This window comes from Hyla sarda, chromosome 7 (genome assembly GCF_029499605.1).
Source record: "Hyla sarda isolate aHylSar1 chromosome 7, aHylSar1.hap1, whole genome shotgun sequence".
Classification (NCBI taxonomy): domain Eukaryota; kingdom Metazoa; phylum Chordata; class Amphibia; order Anura; family Hylidae; genus Hyla; species Hyla sarda.
This window is the reverse complement of record NC_079195.1, coordinates 156191490-156217405: the sequence shown is the minus strand read 5'-3', so window position 1 is coordinate 156217405 and position 25916 is coordinate 156191490. Positions and strand designations below refer to the sequence as shown.

Here is a 25916-nt window from a genome sequence, read left to right as displayed (position 1 = left end):
GGCACGGCGGCATCATTTATGGAGAGGGCACGGCGGCATCATTTATGGAGAGGGCACGGCGGCATCATTTATGGAGAGGGCACGGCGGCATCATTTATGGAGGGGGCACGGCGGCATCATTTATGGAGGGGGCACGGCGGCATCATTTATGGAGGGGGCACGGCGGCATCATTTATGGAGGGGGCACAGCGGCATCATTTATGGAAGGGGCCCAGCGGCATCATTTATGGAGGGGGCCCAGCGGCATCATTCATTGTGGGGGCATAGCGCTATCATTTATAGAGAGGGCACGGCGGCATCATTTATGGAGGGGGCACAGTGGCATCATTTATGGAGAGGGCACGGCGGCATCATTTATGGAGGGGGTGCAGCGGCATCATTTATGGGGGGGGCACAGCTACATCATTTATGGAGAGGGCACAGTGGCATCATTTATTGAGAGGGCACGGCGGCATCATTTATAGAGCGGGCACAGCGGCATCATTTATGGACGGGGCACAGCGGCATCAAAATGAGAGACAGGTAGCCAAAGAAAGCAAAACTAATCCTAAATATTTTTTTAGATATATAAATGCAAAAAAAAAAACAAGGACAGAGCATGTAGGACCCCTTAATAATGATAATGGGAAGGTTGTCACAGGCGATCAAGAGAAAGCAGAGCTACTGATTGGGTTCTTTAGTTCTGTATATACTAAGGAAGAAGGAGCTGACATTGGACAGGTCAGTGCTGGTAACACATCATGTAATGTACTGAACTGGCTTAATGAAGAAATAGTACAAGGTAAGTTAAGTAATTTAAATGTAAGCAAATCTCCAGGGCCAGATGGATTGCACCCAAGAGTTCTTAGAGAACTAAGTTCAGTAATATCTGTACCCCTGTTCATGATATTTAAAGATTCACTGGTGTCTGGTATTGTGCCAAGGGACTGGCGCATGGCGAATGTGGTGCCAATCTTCAAAAAGGGCTCTAGGTCTTCCCCAGGAAACTATAGACCGGTAAGTTTAACGTGCATTGTGAGAAAATTGTTTGAAGGATTTATAGGGGATTACATACAGGAATACATAGGGGATAATTGTATTATAAGTGATAGCCAGCATGGGTTTACTAAGGATAGAAGTTGTCAAACCAATCTAATTTGCTTTTATGAAGAAGTAGAAGCCTTGACAGAGGAATGGTTGTGGATATAGTGTTTCTGGATTTTGCTAAACCCTTTGATACTGTCCATCATAGACGTCTGACAGGTAAGTTAAGGTCTTTGGGTTTGGAAACTTTAGTTTGTAACTGGATTGAACACTGGCTCATGGATCGTACCCAGAGAGTGGTGGTCAATGATTCGTACTCTGATTGGTCCCAGGTTATTAGTGGTGGGCCCCAAGGTTCTGTACTGGGCCCGCTGTTGTTTAATTTATTTATCAATGATATAGAGGATGGCATTAACAGCTCTGTTTCTATCTTTGCAGATGACACAAAGCTTTGTAGCACAGTACAGTTTATAGAGGATGTGTATAGGTTACAAGATGACTTGGATAGACTAAGTGTCTGGGCATCCACTTGGTAAATGAGGTTCAATGTGGATAAATGTAAAGTTATGCATCTGGGTACTAATAACATGCATGCGTCGTATGTCTTAGGTGGGATTAAACTGGCAGAGTCACTGGTAGAGAAGGATCTGGGTGTACTTGTAGATCACAGACTACAGAATAGCATGCAATGTCAGGCTGCTGCTTCCAAGGCCGGCAGGATATTGTCATGTATAAAAAGAGGCATGAATTTGAGGGACAGGGACATAATACTCCCCCTTTATAAAGCATTGGTACGGCCTCACCTGGAATATGCTGTTCAGTTTTGGGCACCAGTCCATAAAAGGGACACTGTGGAGCTGGAAAGGGTGCAGAGACGCGTGACTAAACTAATATAGGGCATGGAACATCTTAGCGTTTAAGAGGGGGATATGATAAATGTATATAAGTATATTAATGGCCCATACAAAAATATGGAGAAAAACTGTTCCAGGTTAAACCCCCCCCCCCCCCAAAGGACGAGGGGGCACACCCTCCGTCTGGAGAAGAAAAAGTTTAGTCTCAAGGGGCAACACGCCTTCTTTACCATAAGAACTGTGAACTTATGGAACAGTCTACCTCAGGAACTGGTCACAGCAGGAAAAATTTACAGCTTTAAAACAGGGTTAGATACATTCCTGGAACAAAGCAACATTAATGCTTATGAAGAAATATAAAATCCCATCCCTTCCCCAATATCGCACCACACCCCTACCCTTCAATTCCCTGGTTGAACTTGATGGATGGATGTCTTTTTTCAACCGTACTAACTATGTAACTGTGTAACTATATCATTTATGGAGAGGGCACAGCGGCATCATTTATTGAGGGCACAGCGGCATCATTCATTGTGGAGGCATAGCGCCATCATTTATGGAGAGGGCACGGGGGGCATCATTTATTGAGAGGGCACAGCGTCATAATTTATTGTGGGGGCACAACGGCATAATTTATGGAGGGGGCACAGTGACATCATTTATGGAAATGGCACAGCAGCATCATTCATTGTTTTATGGTACAATAATTTGGTACAGGGCACAGTGTTTGTCAAAATTATATTTGGGGACACACTATGGGGGAGATTTATCAAAACCTGTGGAGAGGCAAAGTTGTCCGTAGCAACCAATCAGCTCGCTTCTTTCATTCTTAACAAGGCCTGTGAAAAATGAAAGAAGCGATCTGATTGGTTGCTATGGACAACTGGGCAACTTTTCCTGTCCACATGTTTTGATAAATCTCCCCCATAGTGTGTGGCAGTAATATACCAGGGATATAGCGTGTGGCAGTACTATACCAGGGATATAGCGTGTGGCAGTACTATACCAGGGATATAGCGTGTGGCAGTAATATACCAGGGATATAGCGTGTGGCAGTACTATACCAGGGATATAGCGTGTGGCAGTACTATACCAGGGATATAGCGTGTGGCAGTAATATACCAGGGATATAGCGTGTGGCAGTAATATACCAGGGATATAGTGTGTGGCAGTAATATACCAGGGATATAGCGTGGGGCAGTACTATACCAGGGATATAGCGTGTGGCAGTACTATACCAGGGATATAGCGTGTGGCAGTTCTATACCAGGGATATAGCGTGTGGCAGTACTTTACCAGGGATATAGCGTATGGCAGTACTATACCAGGGATATAGCGTGTGGCAGTACTGTACCAGGGATATAGCGTGTGGCAGTAATATGTCCAGGGGAACAGCGTGCAGGCAGTAATATATGCAGGGGCATAGCGTTTGGCAGTATTATATTCAGGGGGTACAGTGTGTTGCAGTAATATATTCAGGGGTACACAATGCGGCAGTATATTTAGGGGTACAGTGCGGCAGTATTACATTCAGGGGCAGTATTTTATGGTCTGTGGCGGTATTTTCAGGGGTACTGTATGCAGCAATATTTTCAGGGGTACATTAGGCAGTGGTATATTCAGGGGTACAGTAGGCAGTGGTATTTTTTAGGGGTACAGTATGCAGCAGTATTTTCAGAGATGCAGTCTGTGACAGTATTACTTTCAGGGGTACATTATGCAGCAGTATTTTAAGGGGTATAGTAGGCAGTAGTATTATTTTTAGGGGTAAAGTATGCAGCAGTATTTTCAGAGCTAGTCTGTGACAGTATTATTTTCAGGGGTACAGTAGACAGCGATATTTTTAGGAGTACAGTATGCGGCAGTGTTATTTTCAGGGGTACAGTAGACAGTGGTATTTAGTGGTACAGTATGTTGCAGTATTAGAGTTATTTTCAGGGGTACAGTATGCAGCAGTGTTATTTTCAGGGGTACGGTAGGCAGCGGTACTTTTAGGGGTACAGTATGTGGCAGTATTTTCAGGGGTACAGTAGGCAGCTGTATTTTAGGGGTACAGTATGAGGCAGTATTTTCAGAGGTACAGTATGCGGCAGTGTTATTTTCAGGGGTACAGTAGACAGTGGTAGTATTTTTAGGGGTACAGTATGTGGCAGTATTATTTTTAGAGTCTGACAGTATTATTTTCAGGGGTACAGTATGCAGCAGTGTTTTCAGTGATACACTAAGCAGCAGTATTTTTAAGGGTACAGTATGTGGCAGTGTTCAGGGGTACAGTAGGCAGCGGTATTTTTAGGGGTACAGTATGCAGCAATATTGAGAAAATACAGGAAACAGTACATTTGCATCCTCCAGAGTTCAGTCATTTTACCTATGTCCTTCATGGCCCTGTGGCCACTAGGTGTAGACCAGACTTTAGCGCTTAGCTCGGACCTTTACCAGTGACAGACCTGGATGAGCGGACCCTCACTAAAAATAGTTGAGTAACCCTGATCTAGGGGGACATTTATCATTAGGTGTCTGCTGTAGACACAGATCTACCCCTTTACACTGCTTGTCTAATTTACACTCTTGCTCAAAATTTACAAAAGTTGTGCACGTTCTCTGATAAATTTTGTGCAAATATAGAAACGCCCCCCCCCCCCTCGCTCTACCGTGCACTCCTCCTCTACCTCACACTTCAAAGAGCTGCACTTCACAGAGCTGTGGTATTTTCCCACTGTAGACTGCTCACATAGCTACAAAGTGCTGGAGCAGCAGTGTGTGTTGAACAAAACTCTGCACAATAGTAAAATCATAAGTACACAGAATGTCTGGGTTTAAAAACATGTAATTTTGCACAACAATCTGACCCATTACCTCTATATCGGTGTTTACCCGTGAGAATGCCACAAATTGTTGCAAAACTTGGCATGCTGGGAGTTGCAGTTTTGCAAAAGCAGGAGGCACCCTGGTTGGTAAAACTGTGTACATGTACCAGAGCTGAGTGTGTGATCATATACATGTAGCAGAAGAGCTGAATGTGTGATTATGCATGACCATACACATGATCACAGCTGTACCTCTTTCTCCCTCTCGGCACATACAGTGGTGGTATTAGGGCTCGTTCACACGGCCGTCTGCATCTGTTAATAAATGCCCCATTCTGCAATCCATTTAATAATTTTTAAACAGGTTGCAAACAGCTGTAAAATAATCCCATTGATGTCAGAGATTTTTTTTTACAATCCACCTATTTGCACACATTTGCTTCCTGTTCCGTTTTTTTTTTTTTTTTTTTTGACGGGAGAAAAGACGGTACATGCAGTATTTTTTTCTCCCGTCAAAAATAACGGAATAGAAACGGATATTATAAATTTAACATTGAAGTCTATGGCAAACAGATGAACCTTTAATGTCATCCGTTTGTTTATAAAATCTTTTTCTGAACTGTTATTACTTCTGAGCGTGCTCAGAAGAGGTGACATCAGCAGACTCCTGCCGTGCTGAGGGACTACTGCTACCCCCATCATGGAACAGACTAATTTCCATGGAGGTAGTAGTAGAACCCTGGCTGTGGGAGTCTGCCTGTGGCTGGGGAGGCTACATTAGTGTTTGTACTACTACCTCCATCATGGAACAAACTCTGTTCGATTATGGGTATTGTAGTACAGGGGCTGAGGGATTGATTTCACCGGGTCTCACTTCTGATCAGAAGTTATTAAGCAGTGGAGTGGGCGGTATTCTCCGCAACCCTGTGATGTATCGTGTGTTTTAACTTTAATTTTTAAATCCCCCGCAGGGAGCCTTGAATGGCTGGTACCGAGGAGCCATTCAGGGCTCCCAGAGGGGCTGTTAAAATGAATATTGTGAGTGGCAGCAGGGGCCATATGTATATTAAAAGCACTGTTGGGGGCAAGATATATAGCACTGCAGGGGTGGGGGGCAGACATATAGCCTATATATCTAGCATTTATAATATGACCCCCCCCCCGGCGCATTAATAAACCTATGATCCCCTGCCGGCACACTTATAATTTGCCCCCACAGCGCATTTCTCATAAAATGCAGTGCTATATGTGAAAAGTATATCTATCAGCAGCGCATTGTTCCAGCAGCTTGCCAGCCCGATGATGCTGATGGAAATTCTTTTCATACATAGTGCTGCAGTGATATACAGTGGGGATCAAAAGTTTGGGCACCCCAGGTAAAAATTTGTATTAATGTGCATAAAGAAGCCAAGGTAAGATGGAAAAATCTCCAAAAGGCATCAAATTACAGATTATTTATTTTATTTATTTATATAGCGCCTACAGATTCCGCAGCGCTTACAATTATGGGGTACAAACAAAGACAAGTATCAGATCTAAAATTACACAATAACTATTCAAACAAGAGGTGTGGGGATATGTTGGGGGATATGTTGAGGCTAATTAGAGACTGTTGTAGGCCTGTCTGAAGAGATGTGTTTTTAGGCCACGTTTGAAACTATGGATGTTGTTGTTGAGTCTGAGGGATAGCATTCCAGAGAACCCGTGCAGCACGAGTGAAGTCTTGGAGACAGGAGTGAGAAGTTCGGATTATAGAAGATGTTAGTGTGAGATCATTAGCAGATCGGAGAGAACGTGTAGGATGGTAGATGGAGATGAGAGAGGAGATGTAGGGAGGTGCAGCATTGTGGAGAGCTTTGTGTGTGACTGAGGATTTTGTACTGTATTCTGGACTGAATTGGTAACCAGTGTAGTGACTGGCACAGGGAGGAGGCATCGGTGTAGCGGCTGGAGAGGAAGATGAGTCTGGCTGCGGCATTAAGGATGGACTGGAGAGGAGAGAGTTTGGAGAAAGGAAGGCCTATTAGTAAAGAGTTACAGTAGTCGAGGCGGGAGTGAATCAAAGCAATAATGAGTTTTAGCAGTTTCAGTAGTGAGAAGCGGGCAGATTCTTGAAATGTTTTTGAGATGCAGGTGACAAGAACATGGAGTAGACTGAATATGGGGAGTGAAAGACAGATCAGAGTCAAGTATAACTCCAAGACAGCGAGTCTGCTGCCCGGGAGTTATGGTAGTACCACATACCAAGATGGAAATGTCAGGGTTAGGTACAGTATCAGTTGATGGAGAAAAGACAAGAAGTTCTGTTTTAGAAAGATTTTGTTTCAGATATAAAGAGGACATGATGTCTGAGATGGCAGAGAGACAGTCACTGGTATTCTGTAGGAGTGCAGGGGTGATGTTGGCGGAGGAGGTATAGAGTTGAGTGTCATCAGCGTAGAGGTGGTACTGGAAACCAAATCTACTGATTGTTTTTCCAATGGGGGATGTGTAGGGTGAAAAGAGTAGAGGACCCAGGACCGATCCCTGGGGAACTCCGACAGCAAGGGGAAGAGGAGAAGAAGTAGAGCCAGAAAACGAGACGCTAAAGAAACGGCCAGAGAGATAGGAGGAAAACCAGGCGAGAACAGAGTCCTTGAGACCGATGGAGCGGAGACTACTGAGGAGGAGTTGGTGATCCACAGTGTCAAAAGCCGCAGACAGGTCCAAGAGAATCAGTAAAGAGAAATTGCCATTTGATTTGGCCGTCAGAAGATCGTTAGTGACTTTTGTTAGGGCCATTTCTGTGGAGTGAAGGGAGCAGAAACCAGACTGTAAGGGGTCAAGGAGAGAGTTCTCGGAGAGATTGTGGATAAGGCGGGAGTAGACCAAGCGTCAGGAGTTTGGAGATAAAGGGGGGATTTGAGACTGGTCGATAGTTGGCTGCACAGGACGGGTCCAGAGAGGTTTTTTTTTCAATAGTGGGGTTATGATAGAGTGTTTGAAGGAGGAGGGAAAGACCCCAGAAGAGAGGGAGAGGTTAAAGATTTTAGTTAGGTGACAGCTGATAGCAGGAGAGAGAGACTGGATGAGGTGTGAAGGCATGGGGTCACTAGAGCAGGTAGTGGGGCGGGCGGAGGAGAGGAGCCTGGAAACCTCATCCTCCGTTACAGGCTCAAAAACTGAGAGTGATGAAGAGGAGACGTGGCTGGGAATTGGATCAGAACTTTTAGGGGACTAGGAGAGGATTTCATCACGAATGTCATAGATTTTAGTTTTGAAGTATTTGGCCAGGTCTTCAGCACAGAGATCAGTGATTGGGATCTGTACTTTAGGCCGAAGGAGAGAGTTGAACGTGTCAAAAAGGCGAGATGAAGAGCGGAGTAATAGGATTTAAGCATGAATTTATAGTGCAGATAGTCTAAAGAAGTCTTAGTTTTCCTCCACAGACATTCAGCACACCTAGAGCATCGCCTGAGAAAGCGGGTTGTTAGCGTGTGCCAGGGTTGCTGCCGTCTGTGTCGGGAGGTTCATATTTTAGAGGGTGCCATTTGATCCAGGGTAGACTTTAGGGTGTCATGATAATGTTTGGCTGCTAGATTAGGGCAGGAGAGAGAAGAGATTGGTGATAGTGAAGATTGTAGAATGTCTATAAATTGACTAGTGTTTATGGCACGCAGGTTTCTGTAAGTGTACAAGGTTGGAGTGTCTGGAAGAGGATAGGAGTTACTGATAGAGAAAGCGAGAAGGTTGTGGTCAGAGAGCTCAAAAGGAGAATTAGTGAATTTAGAGACAGAGCAAAGTCTAGAGAAGATCAAGTCCAGTGTATTCCCATCCTTGTGTGTGGGAGAGTCAGTAAGCTGTGAAAGGGCAAAGGAGGAGGTTAGAGACAGAAGCCGAGAAGCAGAAGAGGAGATTGGGGTATCAATGGGGATATTAAAATCACCCATGATGAGTGTAGGTGTTTCTGAGGACAGAAAGTGAGGGAGCCAGGTGGCAAAATGATCCAGGAACATTTGGGGAGAACCAGGAGGACAATAGATGACCGCCACTCTGAGAGAAAATGGGCGGAAGAGACTGAGTGTGTGGACCTCAAAAGAGGGAAACATGAGTGAGGGTAATGGGGGGATGACTTGAAAAGTGCATTGTGGGGCTAGAAGCACCCCAACTCCTCCACCATGCCTGGTGTCAGATCTAGAGGTATGGGAAAAGTGAAGGTCACCATAAGATAAAGCAGCGAGAGAAGCCGTGTCAGAAGGTTGTATCCATGTTTCTGTGAGGGCCAGCAGATTAAGAGAATTAGTGAGAAATAAGTCATGAATCTGGGTGAGCTTATTGCACACAGATCAAGAGTTTAGGAGAACGCAGTTAAAGTTTGTAGTGGTTCCGCAAGAGGCAGGTAGTGTAGAGCAAATATTTGTGAAAGGTGGGCCAGGGTTAGGAGCAATGTCCCCAGCAGCTAAAAGCAGAAGAAAGAAGAGGGAGAGCAGATGGCTGGGTGAAGTGATGAAACGACTTCTGTGCTGTACCATGGAATGAGGTGACTTTGGGTGGTTTATGATAGTGAGCAGTGCATGCGAGCAATACATAGGTGAGGGAAGGAGGCATGGACAGATGTATATAGAGTCCACTGGAGAAATCGGTGGAGGATATGAGAGAAAATGTATCGCAAAGATGTAGGTAATAAGTGAGTGTATGTTTGGTTTTGTTTTTTTTTCTGAAAAAGTGTGACTTATTTTTGTAGTTATAATGTTGAGTTAGTTCCCTATTGTTCCCTTCTGGTTGAATTCTTGATGTCACACTTAAGAAGCACTTTAGATAGCAGCTTTAGATGGCATGTTTTAATGTCTCCAGACCTAAGGTCTAACAGACCTATAGCCTCTGATATATAGTGCTAGGCTGAGCCAGAAAATTGGCAGAGGAGTGCAATCAGGTGTGAAAATGGGTGGGGAGCAATAAAGTTTGGGGAGTAAAGTTAAGAAAAAATAAACAGTTTGGGATCACACAGGGGAAATAAATTGTGATCAAACAAAATAGAAACACTAGCCAGATAACAGTAAGAAATATACATGACAATGCAATGATGGGGAATGGGAGTACACAATCACAAGATGAGTGACATACCATGTTAATTATTTAACCCCTTAAGGACACATGACGTTCTCATACGTCTCCATTTCAGAGTCCTTAAGGACACATGACGTATGAGAACATCATGTGTTTTACCGGCCCCCCGCAACCATCTGGAGCGGAGCCGGTGCCCGATGCCTGCTGAAATCGTTCAGCAGGCATCGGGGCATATCGCCCAGGGGGGGTCATGATGACCCCCCATGTCGGCGATGGCCGCAGATCGCTGGACAATTCAGTGCAGTGATCTGCGGCGGATTCCGGGTCAATCGGGTCTCCAGTGACCCGGTGACCCGGAATTATTGGCTGATCGGGGCCGTCAGAGATGGCCCCGAACAGCCAGAGCCAGCAGGGGTGAGGTGGCACTGGTGCCACCTCACGATCGCCCTGATTCGTCGGCCGGATTACCGGCCGACCAATCAGGGCGCCTGCTGCGGGTGTCACTCCCGCAACCCGCTCCGCCCCTCTTCCGGAGGACGTGAGCGGGTGCGGGACGTGCACCCCGGGTGCTGGGGACCCCGATCCCCGGCGTCCCTGTTGGAATCGGGGCCCCAGGAGCAGCGACGACGACGAGGGACTGACCTGTGCGGCTAAATCGTTGGAGGCGAGTGACAGCCTCCTGCTGTTGCTTAGCAACAGCTCCCAGCATGCAAAAAGGGCATGCTGGGAGCTGTAGTTATGCAACAGCAGGAGGCAGACCACCACAACTCCCAGCATTCCCTTATGGGCATGCTGGGACTTGTAGTTTTGCAACAGCTGGAGGCACATTCTTTCTATGGAAAAGTGTACCTTCAGCTGTTGTATAACTACAACTCCCAGCTTGCACAATCAGCTAAAGTGCATGCTGGGAGTTGTAGTGGTGCATCTGGTGGTTGCATAATTACAACTCCCAGCATGCCCGTTGGCTGTCGGTTACTGCTGAGAGTTGTAGTTTTGCAACAGCTGAAGGCACACTGAGTTAAGTAGCAAACCAGTGTGTCTCCAGCTGTTGCATAACTACAATCCCCAGCATCCCCAGCCAAAGTAGTATGCCTCCAGCTGTTGCATAACTACAAGACCCAGCATGCCCTTCCGCTGTCCGTACATGCTGGGGGTTGTAGCTTTTGCAACAGCTGAAGGCACACTGGTTGCAAAACACTGCGTTTGTTACCAAACTCGGTGTTTCACAACCAGTGTGCCTCCAGCTGTTGCAAAACTACAACTCCCAGCATGCACTGATAGACCGTACATGCTGGGAGTTGTAGTTTTGCAACAGCTGGATGTCCCCCCCCCCCCCCCCCCCCAATGTGAATGTACAGGGTACACTCACATGGGCGGAGGATTACAGTAAGTATCCGGCTGCAAGTTTGAGGTGCGGCAAAATTTCTGCCGCAGCTCAAACTGCCAGCGAGAAACTACTGTGAACCCCCGCTCGTGCGACTGTACCGTAAAAACACTACACTACACTAACACACAATAAAATAAAAAGTAAAAAACACTACGTATACACATACCCCTACACAGCCCCCCTCCCCAATAAAAATGAAAAACGTCTGGTACACCACTGTTTCCAAAACGGAGCCTTCAGCGGTTGCAAAACAACAACTCCCAGCATGCACTGATAGACCGTACATGCTGGGAGTTGTAGTTTTGCAACAGCTGGATGTCCCCCCCCCCCAATGTGAACGTACAGGGTACGGATGTCCCCCCTCCCCAATAAAAATGAAAAACGTCTGGTACGCCACTGTTTCTAAAACGGAGCCTCCAGCTGTTGCAAAACAACTACTCCCAGTATTGCTAGATAGCCGTTGACTGTCTAGGCATGCTGGGAGTTCTACAACAGCTGGAGGCACCCTGTTTGGGAATCACTGGCGTAGAATACCCCTATGTCCACCCCTATGCAAGTCCCTAATTTAGGCCTCAAATGCGCATGGCGCTCTCACTTTTGAGCCCTGTCGTATTTCAAGGCAACAGTTAAGGGTCACATATGGGGTATCGCCGTACTCGGGAGAAATTGCCTAACAAATTTTGGGGGGTATTTTCTGCTATTACCCTTTTTAAAAATGTAAAATTTTTGGGAAACCAAGCATTTTAGGTAAAAAATATATATATTTTTTTACATATGCAAAAGTCGTGAATCACCTGTAGGGTATTAAGGTTCACTTTACCCCTTGTTACGTTCCCTGAGGGGTCTAGTTTCCAAAATGGTATGCCATGTGTTTTTTTTTGCTGTCCTGGCACCATAGGGGCTTCCTAAATGCGGCATGCCCCCCAAAAACCATTTGTCGCTCCTTCCCTTCTGAGCCCTCTACTGCGCCCGCTGAACAATTAACATAGACATATGAGGTATGTGCTTACTCGAGAGAAATTGGGTTTCAAATACAAGTAAAAATTTTCTCCTTTTTACCCCTTGCAAAAATTGGGTCTACAAGAACATGCGAGTGTAAAAAATGAAGATTTTGAATTTTCTCCTTCATTTTGCTGCTATTCCTGTGAAACACCTAAAGGGTTAATACACTTACTGAATGTCATTTTGAATACTTTGGGGGGTGTAGTTTTTATAATGGGGTCTTTTATGGGGTATTTCTAATATGAAGACCCTTCAAATCCACTTAAAAACTGAACTGGTCCATGAAAAATAGTGAGTTTGAAAATTTTGTGAAAAATTTCAAAATTGCTGCTGAACTTTGAAGCCCTCTGGTGTCTTCCAAAAGTAAAAACTCATAAATTTTATGATGCAAACATAAAGTAGACATATTGTATATGTGAACGCAAAAAAAAAATATTTTTAATATCCATTTTCCTTACAAGCAGAGAGCTTCAAAGTTAGAAAAATGCTAAATTTTCATTTTTTTCATCAAATTTTGGGATTTTTCACCAAGAAAGGATGCAAGTTACCATAAAATGTTACCACTATGTTAAAGTAGAATATGTCACGAAAAAACAGTCTCGGAATCAGAATGATCACTAAAAGCATTCCACAGTTATTAATGTTTAAAGTGACAGTGGTCAGAATTGCAAAAAACGCTCCGGTCCTTAAGGTGTAAAATGGCCTGGTCCTTAAGGGGTTAAATGCAGCTAAACAGATATGCAGTGGTGAGAACAAATGATGGTGGTAGTTGTTCAAGAAATGAATGATGACATACCAGGTTGATTATTTAAATACCGCTAAACAGATATGCAGTGGTGAGAACAAATGATGGTGGTAGTTGTTCAAGAAATGAATGATGACATACCAGGTTGATTATTTAAATACAGCTAAACAGATATGCAGTGGTGAGAACAAATGATGGTGGTAGTTGTTCAAGAAATGAATGAGGACATACCTGTAAATGAAAGAATAGGCTGGTGAGAAGATGAAGTGAATGAATTCTGGTATAATTCCTGATGTCACACTTAAGAAGCACTTTAGATAGCAGCTTTAGACATTCTTATAATATGTCGAAAAAAGTTAGATTTTATTTCCATCATTTACACTTTCAAAAGAACAGAAAACAAAATTGCATCTGCAAAAGTTTGGGCACCCTGCAGAGTTAATCTTGTACTGCCCCCTTTGGCAGGTATCACTGCAAACTCTTTTTGTAGCCAGCCAAGAGTCTTTCAATTCTTGTTTGAGGTATCTTTGCCCATTCTTCCTTACAAAAGTCTTCCAGTTCTTTGAGATTTCTGGCCTGTCTGTCACACACTGCTCTTTTAAGGTCTATCCATAGATTTTCAATTATGTTGAGGTCAGGAGATTGTGAAGGCCATGGCAAAACCTTCAGTTTACGCCTCTTGATGTAATCCCCCGTGGATTTCAAGGTGTGTTTAGGATCATTATCCATTTGTAGAAGTCATCCTCTTTTTAACTTCAGCTTTTTCACAGATGGAATCAAGTTAGCATCCAAAATTTGCTGAAAATTTATTTAATCCATTTTTCCTTCTACTCGTGAGATGTTGCCTGTGCCACTGGCTGCAATACAACCCCAAAGCATGATTGATCCACTCCCATGCTTAACAGTTGGACAGAGGTTCTTTTCATTAAATTCTGTTCCCCTTCTTCTCCAAACGTACCTTTGCTCATTCTGGCCAAAAAGTAAAATTTTAACCTCATCGGTACACAGAACTTGTTTCCAAAATGCATCAGGCTTTTCTATATGTTCATTTGCAAAGTTCAAACGCAGATTTTTTGTGGTGAGGACGTAGAAGAGGTTTTCTTCTGAGGACTCTTCCATGAAGACCATATTTAAACAAGTATCTCTTTATAGTTGAATAGTGTACCACAACTCCAGTGTCTGCCAGATCTAAATGTGGGTTTTGAATAGTTTTTCTCACAATCTTGCGAGCTGTTCTGTCTGATATTTTCTTGGTCTTCCAGATCTTGCTTTAACTTCCACTGTTCCTAATGACTGCCATTTCTTAATTACATTCCGAACAGAGGATATTGACATCTGAAAACGTTTTGCTATCTTCTTGTAGCCTTCTCCAGCTTTGTGAGCGCCAACTATTTTCAGTTTCAGATTTCTAGACAACTGCTTAGAAGAACCCATGGTGCTGTTGGGGAAAGGTCAGATGAGTCTGGGCATTTAAAACCTTTGAGATTGACATCACCTGGTCTTCCCAGGTGATGATTGAGAACAATCCATGACACTGGCCGGTCTCAGCTTTGCAAAGGAGGCAGTGCATGCTATAAATTCTGCAGGGTGCCCAAACTTTTGCAGACGCCATTTTTTTGTTTTGTTATTTTGAAAGTGTAAATTATGGAAATAAAATCTAACTTTTGTTGACATATTATATTATAAGAATGTCTAATCTGTAATTTGATGCCTTTTGGAGATTTTTCCTTCTTTCCTTGGCTTCTTTATGCACATTAATACAAAATTTTATCTGGGGTGCCCAAACTTTTGATCCCCACTGTATGTATATAGATGCGCTGTGAGGGCCAGATAACGCTATAAGTCTACTCCCTCCAGCGCATATATATATACATATGCCCCTGCAGCACTATGTATGAAAAGGGGGAATTATGACTTACCGATAATTCGGTTTTCTTGAATCATCACATCAGCACCACAATGAGATTGCTCCCCATTGACCCTAAAGGAACAGGAAGCACAAAGAGGTTAAAAGGCCCCTCCCCGGACAACCCCTCAGTGTTTTCAAATTACTAAGAAGTATACATATAAAGAACTAAACATACGTACACTACTTAGGGAGGGATTAAAGGGTGCTGATGTGATGATTCAAGAAAACCGAATTATCGGTAAGTCATAATTCCCCCTTTTCATATCATCATCACATCAGCACCACAATGAGACATACCAGATAAATGATGTCTAGGGAGGGACTACAGCTTGCAGCACTTTCCGTCCAAAGGCCAGATCCTGAGACGAGGCTACATCCAATTTGTAGTGTTTAAAGAAGGTATGAGGTGTCGACCAAGTCGCTGCTCTGCAAATCTGCTCCAATGAAGCAGAAGATTTTTCAGCCCAGGAGACTGCCATTGCTCTGGTTGGGTGAGCTTTTAGCTGTTCAGGAGCTTGTTCTCCCGATCTTCTGTAAGCCTCAGCAATAGATGACTTCACCCATCTGGCAATAGAGCTTTTAGAGGCTTTCTTCCCTTTATTAGGGCCCAGAAACTGAATAAAGAGATTTTGATCTTTCCTCCAATCCTTGGTCTTTTGTAGGTAGAAAAGGATGGTTCTCCTGACATCCAAGGAATGGAATATCTCTTCTTTTTTATTTTTTGGAGAATTACAAAAGGTTGGTAAGATAATATCTTGAGACCTGTGAAAGTTTGTTACCAATTTCGGTAAGAAAGCTGGATTTAATTTCAGTATAATTCTGTCTTCAAGCACGGTAAGGTAGGGTTCTTCAATTGATAATTCTTGAATCTCACTTACTCTTCTTGCAGTTGTGATGGCTGTCAGGAATACTGCCTTCCAAGTTAGGAATTTTATAGAAGAGTCTGAAAGTGGTTCGAAAGGTTCCTTGGTGAGACTAGAAAGCACTAAATTAAGATCCCAAGGCGGAGACAGGTTAGATATTTTCGGCTTCAGCCTTGACACAGCAACAAAAAATCTTCTGACCCACTTATGCTCCGCAATACTTGTATCGAAGAAACAACCTAAGGCTGCTGCCTGTACTTTCAAAGTACTGATGGATAATCCTTTGTCAAATCCTTCCTGAAGAAAGTTTAAGATTTGTGGTATATCAGGGTTCAGAGGGTTTGGAGGGGAAGAACCACACCAGGAGACAAATTTCTTCCATTGTTTCCAATAAATAGCCGAAGTAGAAGGTTTTTTGTTTTTTAATAGAGTATCTATTACTCTGTGGGACAGGCCCCTCTGAATCAACACTGACCACTCAAAAGCCAGGCTGTCAACTGCAGGTTTGTTAGATCCCTGAATAGTAGAGGAACCTGCTGCAGGAGATCTTCTCTTACTGGTAGAGGGTAAGGGTGATCTATGGAGAGATGTTGAAGTAGAGTGTACCAACCTCTTTTGGGCCACCTTGGGGCTATGAATATCACTTTGGCCTTCTCCATCCGTATCTTCTGTAGAGACCTGCTGATCAGAGGGAAAGGAGGGAAAGCATAGGCTAAGTTGAAGTTCCAACTTTGTTGAAGTGCATCTACTCCCTCCGGGAGATCGCCTGGAAACAGGGAAAATAATTTGTTTACCTTCCGATTTTTCCTTGTGGCGAAAAGATCCACCTCTGGAATGCCCCACTTCAGGACAAGATCTTGAAAAACTTGTGGATTGAGTTCCCATTCCCCTGGACTGATCTGATGTCTGCTTAAATAATCTGCTTGGGTATTTTCGCTTCCCTTGAGATGCACAGCAGAAAGTGACAATATCTTGCCTTCCGCCCAAAAAAAGATCTTTTCTGTCAGGGCTTGTAGAAGGCTCTGTCTTGTTCCTCCCTGATGATTTAGGAAGGCTACTGTGGTGGCGTTGTCGGTGTAAACCTTCACATGATGATTCCAGATTTGGTGTTGAGAAGCCTTCAGCGCCTTGAATACGGCTTTCAGTTCTCTGAAATTGGAGGAGTGCAGACGAGTTTCCTCTGACCAAGTGCCCTGTAGGTAAGAATTCTGAACATGTGCGCCCCAACCCCTTTGACTGGCGTCTGTTGTGACTGTCACCACAGGAAGGGGAACCCAGGATACCCCTTTTTCCAGGTTCTTTCTCCTCATCCACCAAATGAGAGAATTTTTGACAGAAAGAGGAATTTTCATCTTCTTCTCCAGCGCACTCTGTGAGCGGTTCCAAACATTGAGAATGTGTTTCTGAAGGATTCTTGTGTGACTCTGGCACCATGGGACTGCTTGAATGCAAGAGGTCATGGAACCCATCAGGGACATCGCATTCCTGATTGTGGAGGAATTTGCATGGTGGAAGGCTTTGATCTTTTGGATTAGAGCAGTAATCTTGTCCTCGGGAAGGAAAGTCATCTGCCTGTCCGAGTCTAATATCATCCCTAAAAACAATTTTTGTTTCGCAGGGAGGAGATTCGACTTCTGGAAATTTATGATCCAGCCCAAATCCTGTAAAAAGAGAATTGTTGAGTTTACATGTTGGGACAGAAGTTCCTTGGATTTGGCAATAACTAGGAGATCGTCCAGATATGGAATGAGTAGGATTCCCTTTTGTCTCAAGGATGCCACTACTTCTATCATAACCTTGGTGAAGATTCTCGGGGCTGAGGATATTCCGAATGGTAGAGCTTGGAATTGATAGTGGAAGGTCATATGATTTTTGATTACAGCAAATCTCAGGAATTTCCATCTTGAAGCGTTTGTATATTATGAAACGGTTCAGATGTTTTAGATTTATTATAGTTCTGAAAGAACCATTTGGTTTGGGAACAAGAAAAAGGCGAGAGTAGTGGCCCTGTTCTTGTTCCTCTAGAGGAACAGGAATGACTGCTCCCAGAGCCAACAAATCCTGAACGCCTCGAAATAGCTGGTTGTTTAGAGACTCTGTGCTGAGATTTGTTGTGCGGAAAGATTGAGGTGGAGGGGAGACAAACTCTATTTTGAACCCGTTCTTGATGGAATTTAGAATGAACTGGTTTGTTGTTATATCCTTCCACTGATGGTAGAATAGAGTTAGTCGCCCCCCCACCGGAGGCAAGTCACTGATTTTTGTCAGGGTTGTTAGGGTTGAGCAGGAAGTCTCGCCCCTTACCTCCTTTAGGATAACTCCACCTTCCAGACTTTCCTTTTCCTCTATACTCCTTCTGTCTATTTCTGAAGGGACGAAAATTCTTCTTTGGTTTTGAAGATTTCTCTTCAGGAAACTTCTTTTTGTCGTCTGCCGCTTTCTGTAGGATGTTATCTAAGACAGACCCGAACACCAGTTTACCTTCAAAAGGAATAGAGCAGAGTTTAGTTTTTGAGACAGAATCTCCCTGCCAATTTTTCAGCCAAAGGGCTTTTCTGGCAGAGTTGGATAAGGCCGCAGATTTTGCTGCAATTCTTACTGACTCAGCTGACACATCCACTAGAAAAGCAGTAGCTAGCTTCAGCATGGGGATAGAAGACAGAAGTTGGTCTCTGGGTGTCTTATTTTCAATATGATCTTCTAATTGACCCAGCCATAGAAAAAGGGATCTTGCCACGCTTGTAGCTGCAATGTTGGGATTTAATAAAGCCGATGATGCATCCCAATTTTTCCTAAGAATTCCTTCCATCTTCCTATCCAAAGGTTCCTTCAATTGTGAGGAATCTTCAAATGGGAGAGAAGTTTTCTTGACCACTTTAGCCACTTGAATATCTATCTTGGGAGCTTCACTCCATAATTCAGTATCCTCAGTACCAAAAGGGAACTTTGCTTTAAATTCTTTAGATAACATGAGCTTTTTATCTGGTTCTTTCCATTCATCCATAATTAAGCTTTTCAGGTTCTCATGAATAGAAAACGTATTTTGTTTCCTAGGTTTTAACCCCGCAAACATCTCATCCTGCACTGACAGGGTAACCTTATTGTCTTCTATATTCATGGTACTTTTTACGGCATTTAGGAGAGTCTCCGTATCTTCAGCCGAAAAATAGTATCTCTTATCTTCAAATTTTTTGGAGGAAGAAGGAATATCATCCTCTGACCCCAGGTTAGAAGATAAGGCATCTATTTCAGAATCTGAATCAGAATCCACATTAATTGTAGGCTTAGATTTTTTAGCAGGAGGAGGATCACAAGTAGTTGGCTTAGGCAGAGCAGCTGCCACAGAGGCCTGGACCTGTTGATTAATTAGTGACCTTAATTCGTCCATAAAAGACGGAGTCTCCTGCTGAACAATCCTGGCCGTACAGGAATTACATAAGGATTTAAGATGTCCTTCAGGTAATTTTTCAAAGCATATGGCACATTTCTTAGGCTTGACTTTAGAAGACTTTTTCGGGGTGTCCTTGTCTCCCTAAAAAAGGAGAGAAGGAATACCCATAAATAGAGGAACAAACCTCACAAGATAAGTAAGTGAAACCCCCCAGGGGCCAGATACTCACTGGGCTGATCGACTTCCCTAGCTCCGCAGACTCAGAGCGAATTGCAGAGGTAGCGTCCATTTTAGCAGAAGACATAAAATGGGTCTTACCTTTAAATAGCCCAGCTGATTCGGGTTTTGACGCCTTCCAATCGGCGTCCCCACGTGCAGCACCGCCCGGCCATGATTCAAAATCCGCGCCAAGAGAAGAAGCGGAACTTCCGGTCTCCGGTAATCCCGGCACCCCGCGCGCAACGTGACGTCACACGCCAGTGCCGGAACAGCCGGAGACCAGAAAAGACCAGGGGGGACACGCGCGCGCGCCCGAGGTCTCCGCACGCCTATCTCCCCGCCGCTTAAACTCACTGAGCGCCGCGGCGGGAACTTTGACGGTCCGGGAGGCTAGCGCAGAGCGCGCGACCCGGAGCAGCAACCTGAGAGGGGGAGATCCTAGGACGACCGACCTCTGCCGCCTGGTATGGGCCACACCTGATCCTGACACCAGCCCCAGGACCAAGAGGTAAAACCTCCATGCTTCCTAAAGGAACAGGAAACACTGAGGGGTTGTCCGGGGAGGGGCCTTTTAACCTCTTTGTGCTTCCTGTTCCTTTAGGGTCAATGGGGAGCAATCTCATTGTGGTGCTGATGTGATGATGATATGAAAAGTATTTTATCAACATCATCGGGCCGGCCGGCTGCTAGCCCTATGCGCTGCTGATAGATATACTTTTCACATATAGGCTGTGGTGGCATTTTATGACAAATGCGCTGCGGGGGACACATAAATGCGCTGCGGGGGGGGGGTATATATTTATAAATGCGCCGGCGGGCTGTCATTTTTTTAATAATGTGCTGGTGGAGGTCATATCTTTATTAATGCTCTGTGGGGGGCATATTATAAGTGCGCTGGGAGGCTAGTTATATAGGCTATATGTCTGCCCCCCCCCCCCCCCTGCAGCGCTATATATCTTGCCCCACACAGCGCTTTTAATATACATATGGCCCTCGCTGCCACTCACAATGTTCCCGCTGCCACTCACAATGTTCATTTAAAAAACCCCGCTGGGAGCCCTGAATAACTCCTCGGTACCGGCCATTCAGGGCTCCCCGCAGGAGATTTTAAAATGAAATAAAAAACACATGATACATCGCAGGGTTGCCGAACATGCCGCTCCCTCCCCTGCTTAATAACTTCTGATCGCACCCGGTCTCAGAAGTGAGACCCGGTGCGATCAATCCCTCAGCCCCTCTACTACAACCCCCATCATGAAACAGAGTCTGTTGGGGTAGTAGTACAAACACTAATGTAGCCTCCCCAGCCACCAGCAGACTCCCGCAGCTGGGGAATTACTACTCCCATCATGGAAACAAGTCTGTTCCATGATAGGAGTAGTAGTAGTCCCTCAGCACTGCAGGAGTCTGCTGATGTCACCTCTTCTGAGCATGCACAGAAGTAATAACGGATATTATAAACCAGGTGCAAACGGATGACATAAAGGCTCATCCTTTTTCCATAGACTTCAATGTTAACAATAACGGCCGTTATTTTACCCGTTTCTTGTGACGGAAGAAAAATTTGTGCATGTGCGGTTTTTTCTTCCGTCACAAATAACGTCAGTTATTCATGACAGGCTAGAACGGGTTCATAACGGATAATCAAAAAATCCCCATAGACTTGAATGGGATTTTGTAACGGACATTTAACATCCGTTATTAAAGTTTTTCTAACAGACGTTTATAACGGATCTTTTAACGGATTAATTTTATAGTGTGAAAGGGGCCTTAGTAACTATGTAAGACTACTTTCACACTATAAAATTCATCCATTTTTAAAGAGCCGTTTGACTTTTAGTTATGAAAACCCTGAAAGTCTGCCGTTAAACGGCTGTTACAAAATCCCACTATAGTCTATGGGATTTTAACATTTTCTGTTTTAACCTGTTATAGCCCCTTATTAATAACGTTCGTTATTTTGTGACGGAAGATAGAAATGGGAGAAATAATGCATGCACTATTTCTTCCGTTCATTCTCCCGTCACAAATAACGTCTGTTATTAATAACGGGTTAAAACGGATAATGTAAAAATCCCATAGACTATAATGGGATTTTATAACTACCGTATGGGATTGCTTAACGGCCGATTTTCAGGGTTTCCATAACTGAACATCAAACGGATCTTTAAAACTGCTGAATTTTATAGTGTGAAAGCAGCCTAACACAGTCTATAATAACTTGATGATTAATACATAGCAAAGATTTATTATATTGACAATGCTGTCATATTGAGAAGTGTTGGATTTTGAGGAAATTGCTTGGGTCCTTTTATTAGCTCTTGAATGGGATAGGAAGTGTATAGCATTGTAGGATGATATTCAGCTAGTGCATAATTTATGTATTTATTTTTAAGGATGAAGGTTTGGTTATTGTCAAAATTGAAGAGACAGAGGAAGAAGGGGAGATGGATGATCATGTCTACAAGGAAGAAGAGACATCTATAGATATAAGCAGTAAGTAATACCCACTAAATACAGAATTAATAGCAACATTTTTATAGGGGTATTCCACTGAAATTCATATATAATTTTATTTTTTTTCGTATCAACTGGCTCCAGAAAGTTAAACAGAATTGTAAATTACTTCTATTCAAAAATCTTAATCCTGCCAGTACTTGTCAGCTGCTGAAGTTGAGTTGCTCTTTTCTTTCTGACCACAGTGCTCTCTGCTGACACCTCTATCTGCCTCAGGAACTGTCCAGAGTAGGAGCAAATCCCCATAGCAAACCTATCCTGCTCTTGACAGTTCCTGAGACAGACAGGTGTCAGCAGAGAGCATTGTTGTCAGAAAGAAAAGAAGAACTCAACTTCAGTAGCTGATAAGTACTGGAAGGATTAATATTTTTTAATAAAAGTAATTTACAAATCTGTTAACTTTCTGGAGCCAATTGATATGAAAAAAAGTTGTTGTTTACTGGAATACCCCTTTAAGAAGATACAACAGTCGGCACGGTCAATCCTGCAGCCTGGACAAGCAGGTATCTAAATCAGAGGAATGCAGTGGTGCCCAACCTCAATATCAGTAAATACACTTTGTATGTGATATATATAGCCATTGTGGCATGGGTGGGTTGTCTGCCATATTGATTACTGTTTTCCCTGTTAAATAGTTTCTTTAAAAGGTTATCCAGAGTTAAAAACACAAAGGTAATTTATTCCAAAAAGAGCACCACCTCTGTCCTCAGGTTGTTTGAGGTATTGCAGCTGAGTTCCATTTAGGTGAATGGTGCCAAGTAATACCACAAACAACCTGAGGACAGGGGTGGTGCTGTTTTTTGAGGGGGAAAAAGCTGTGTTTCTATTCTTGGACAACCCATTTAATGTAGCTTAATGATGCCTTTGGCTTTATAGTTGCAGACAGGTAAGTTTCACCACTGCACTTGCTCTGAGTACTGTCTAAGGAGAGCGAGGGATAGATCGCACTAGAGAGATGAGATATGCGAAACAACTTCAGCCTATGTCCTTTTCTCTCTGTCAGCTCTCATCACATAGATATGCCGGAAAATCTGCATACAACAGATAGATATGTTTTAGGTCCTGCAGCTAATAACTGCACCAACCGCCTAGTTGAGCTTGGCCTTGATGTACTGTCATCAGAAGGTCTATAAAGTCAGCACACTGGCTGCGCTTCCTTCATAGATGGTGTGCGTAATGGCTGCTTTCATCGATCATGCTGTTTTCCGCCATTAACCTCTTAAATGCTGTGATTGCTGCATTTAAGAGGTTCTGTAACAGGGACTGCCCCTGTCAGCTATTTGATCAGCAGCTTCACAATATTAGTCCAGCCACAAGAAAGTACAAGTCGGCACTACCATCTCTATACAATCCGAGATCACCAGGCAACCCCTAGATAGATGCACTGCTACCGCAACTGTATGAAGGTCCGTCCGAGTGGTGCTCAGTTCAGAAGATGCAGTGATTTCATAATCCACACAAAGAAGGAGGAATGAACAGCTACTCACTCTAATCAAAGGTGGCTTTATTCAGAACAACAGGTGCATAATACAGACGTTTCGCATTTGCACGCTTCTTCCGGCTCACTGGTATGACGTGGCGGAGGCGCAGCTATAAGGCCGTCAGCTCTGCGCCATCACCACGGCAACCAATACACAAATGCCGGCGCATGCGCACCACAGCGCTGCTTACGAGACAAATATAATACAAGTAATAGTGAATTAAAAACAATGCAGTATAAGCAAAAATAAAACAATGGAAATAGTGTCATGTTTATAGGAATACACTCATGTCAAGTATCTTGTGGCGATCCCCGCCATCCCTTGTTACTTGCATGGCCTCCAATCCTGAGAAAACCAACACATCTGGGTTACCAGCGTGAATATTTCTAACATGCTCTATAAGCCGTGGGCAACCATGACCCGTCCTAATTGAACGTATGTGTTCCTGTATCCTCACATGCAGACAACGGATGGTCTTACTGATATAAAATAGTCTGCAAGGACACAGGACTACATAGACTACATACTTAGTCTTACAAGTAATAAAGTGAGAAATGCTCCACTCAATCCCACCTAGATTACAGAACTTCAATTCCCCATTCTGCTTACATATGGCGCAATGACGGCATTTAAAATTACCTCTCGGGGTCATTTTCTCTAGCCAGTTATCCCTGTTCTCTACCAAACGGGTGCAACTCAACTGGTTCCCCAGTGTGCACGTCCTCCTGTAGGAGAACAGGGGCTGCCTTAATGCCACCTCTCTAAGGTCCTCATCAATAATATACAAAGTAACATGTATTATTTATGGCCAATAGAGGGAGCAACATATTATATCATAGACCTTTTGCACAATGACAAAAACGGAACTTATTCCAAGCACCAGATCCCTTGAGATAGTCAGTCTAACAAAGTAGACCAATTGCACGGGGTGTGGGCGACCCCTAGCGTCACCGTGACGTGCTCCCGGATCCGCATTCTGTCCTGATGAAGGGCCCGTTTCGGGTCTTAAACGCGTTGATCTATGCTTGGAATAAATGTTATCTTTTATGCAAATTGGTCTACTTTGTTAGACTGACTATCTCAAGGGATCTGGCGCTTGGAATAAGTTCCGTTTTTGTTTCTTCTGTTGCCTATACCATTACCGGACCAGACGCTGCCTGGGATCGGGGGAATCAAGCTGCAGGATCCTATTTTATGATATATGCGATATCAGATGTTGTGCTCTGAGCGCAACACTACAGGGTGAGTGTTATTACCAGTATCTCCCTACCTGTGCCTAACGTACTTCACCAGGGGTGCTATTGTGTTCCTTTTTTTTCTCTTTTTATCTTTTGCACAATGAGGGAAGTATCCCTCCACCTGTAAGGAGAAAACCTGCAAAGGAATAATGTATAGCAGTAGTGCCTTTGCAATTGTCCCCTCTATATAGCCTCAGGATGCCACGTTATTCACCTGCAAAATAAAAGCAAGACAGGCACAAAAAGGCCCGTTCAGTACATAACCTGCTAAGACAACAACGGGGTAGTTACATTCCCCTATCTACTCACGGTTAGTGGCTATGTCCCGAACGTGCAGACAACCTGCTGTTGTGCAGGGAGCCGAGAACTCTAGCTCTAATCCCTGTCATCTCCCTGATAGGTTAAACCTTTTTGTGCCCCAGGTTGATCAATATTGTCCCAATAGAAGCACATGACATCATGTGCACTTATAGGTCTATACTTCATATAGTCCCTCTATCAATTGTCAACAATACCCCACTAGTGTCCCCCTTTGCCCCTTTGCTTCTGCCTCAGAGCCATACTTCATATAATTCTATTGTTCTTAGTAGCCTTATCGGGAATGGAATCATCCACATCCACACCGATACATGTGCGCTATATACCTACCAGTAAATCCGTTGCATGTTTTCGTACTAGTTTGGCCACTGTTCGGGAGCGGTGTATGCTGAGCATGCGCTATTGGCTAGGTGACGTTACACCCATCTCCGTTAGCGTCACGGAGATGGGTGGAGCTAAGCGCATTATTTCCGCTCCCTGCCGGAAACTACGTCAGACACCGAGACACCGCCATACTAGGCGGCTAGGGCCGGAGTTCTCGGCTCCTTGCACAACAGCAGGTTGTCTGCACGTTCGGGACATAGCCACTAACCGTGAGTAGATAGGGGAATGTAACTACATACCCCAGTCGTTGTCTTAGCAGGTTATGTACTGAACGGGCCTTTTTGTGCCTGTCTTGCTTTTATTTTGCAGGTGAATAACGTGGCATCCTGAGGCTATATAGAGGGGACAATTGCAACGGCACTACTGCTATACATTATTCCTTTGCAGGTTTTCTCCTTACAGGTGGAGGGATACTTCCCTCATTGTGCAAAAGGTCTATGATATAATATGTTGCTCCCTCTATTGGCCATAAATAATACATGTCACTTTGTATATTTTATATATTTGCCATAAACTGGCTTCTATATGGTGATAACTCGCCTTCTTGCTTATAAAACCACCCTGATGACGCCTCTGTGAATATAAGAGGCAGAAACGCATCGGCGGTTCTTTTTGATGTATATTGGCATTCGGGCTGGTCTGGGCCCATGACTGCCCGGATGACCATGTGATTGGCAGATACACCATAATTTGTACAATAGGTGATTGGGTGCACAGGCACTATCTGAATTT

General features: G+C 44.0%; 1 protein-coding gene across 2 annotated transcripts in view; it reads left to right on the top strand.

Moving 5' to 3' along the window:
- Positions 1-25916, top strand: part of LOC130282601 (oocyte zinc finger protein XlCOF6.1-like) — a 253071-nt gene that overhangs the window by 148043 nt on the left and 79112 nt on the right. For both annotated transcript variants that reach the window (XM_056531004.1, XM_056531005.1), the window contains one exon: positions 21643-21742. In XM_056531004.1, coding sequence (XP_056386979.1) covers positions 21643-21742 — 100 coding nt within the window. The remainder of the gene's footprint in view (positions 1-21642; positions 21743-25916) is intronic.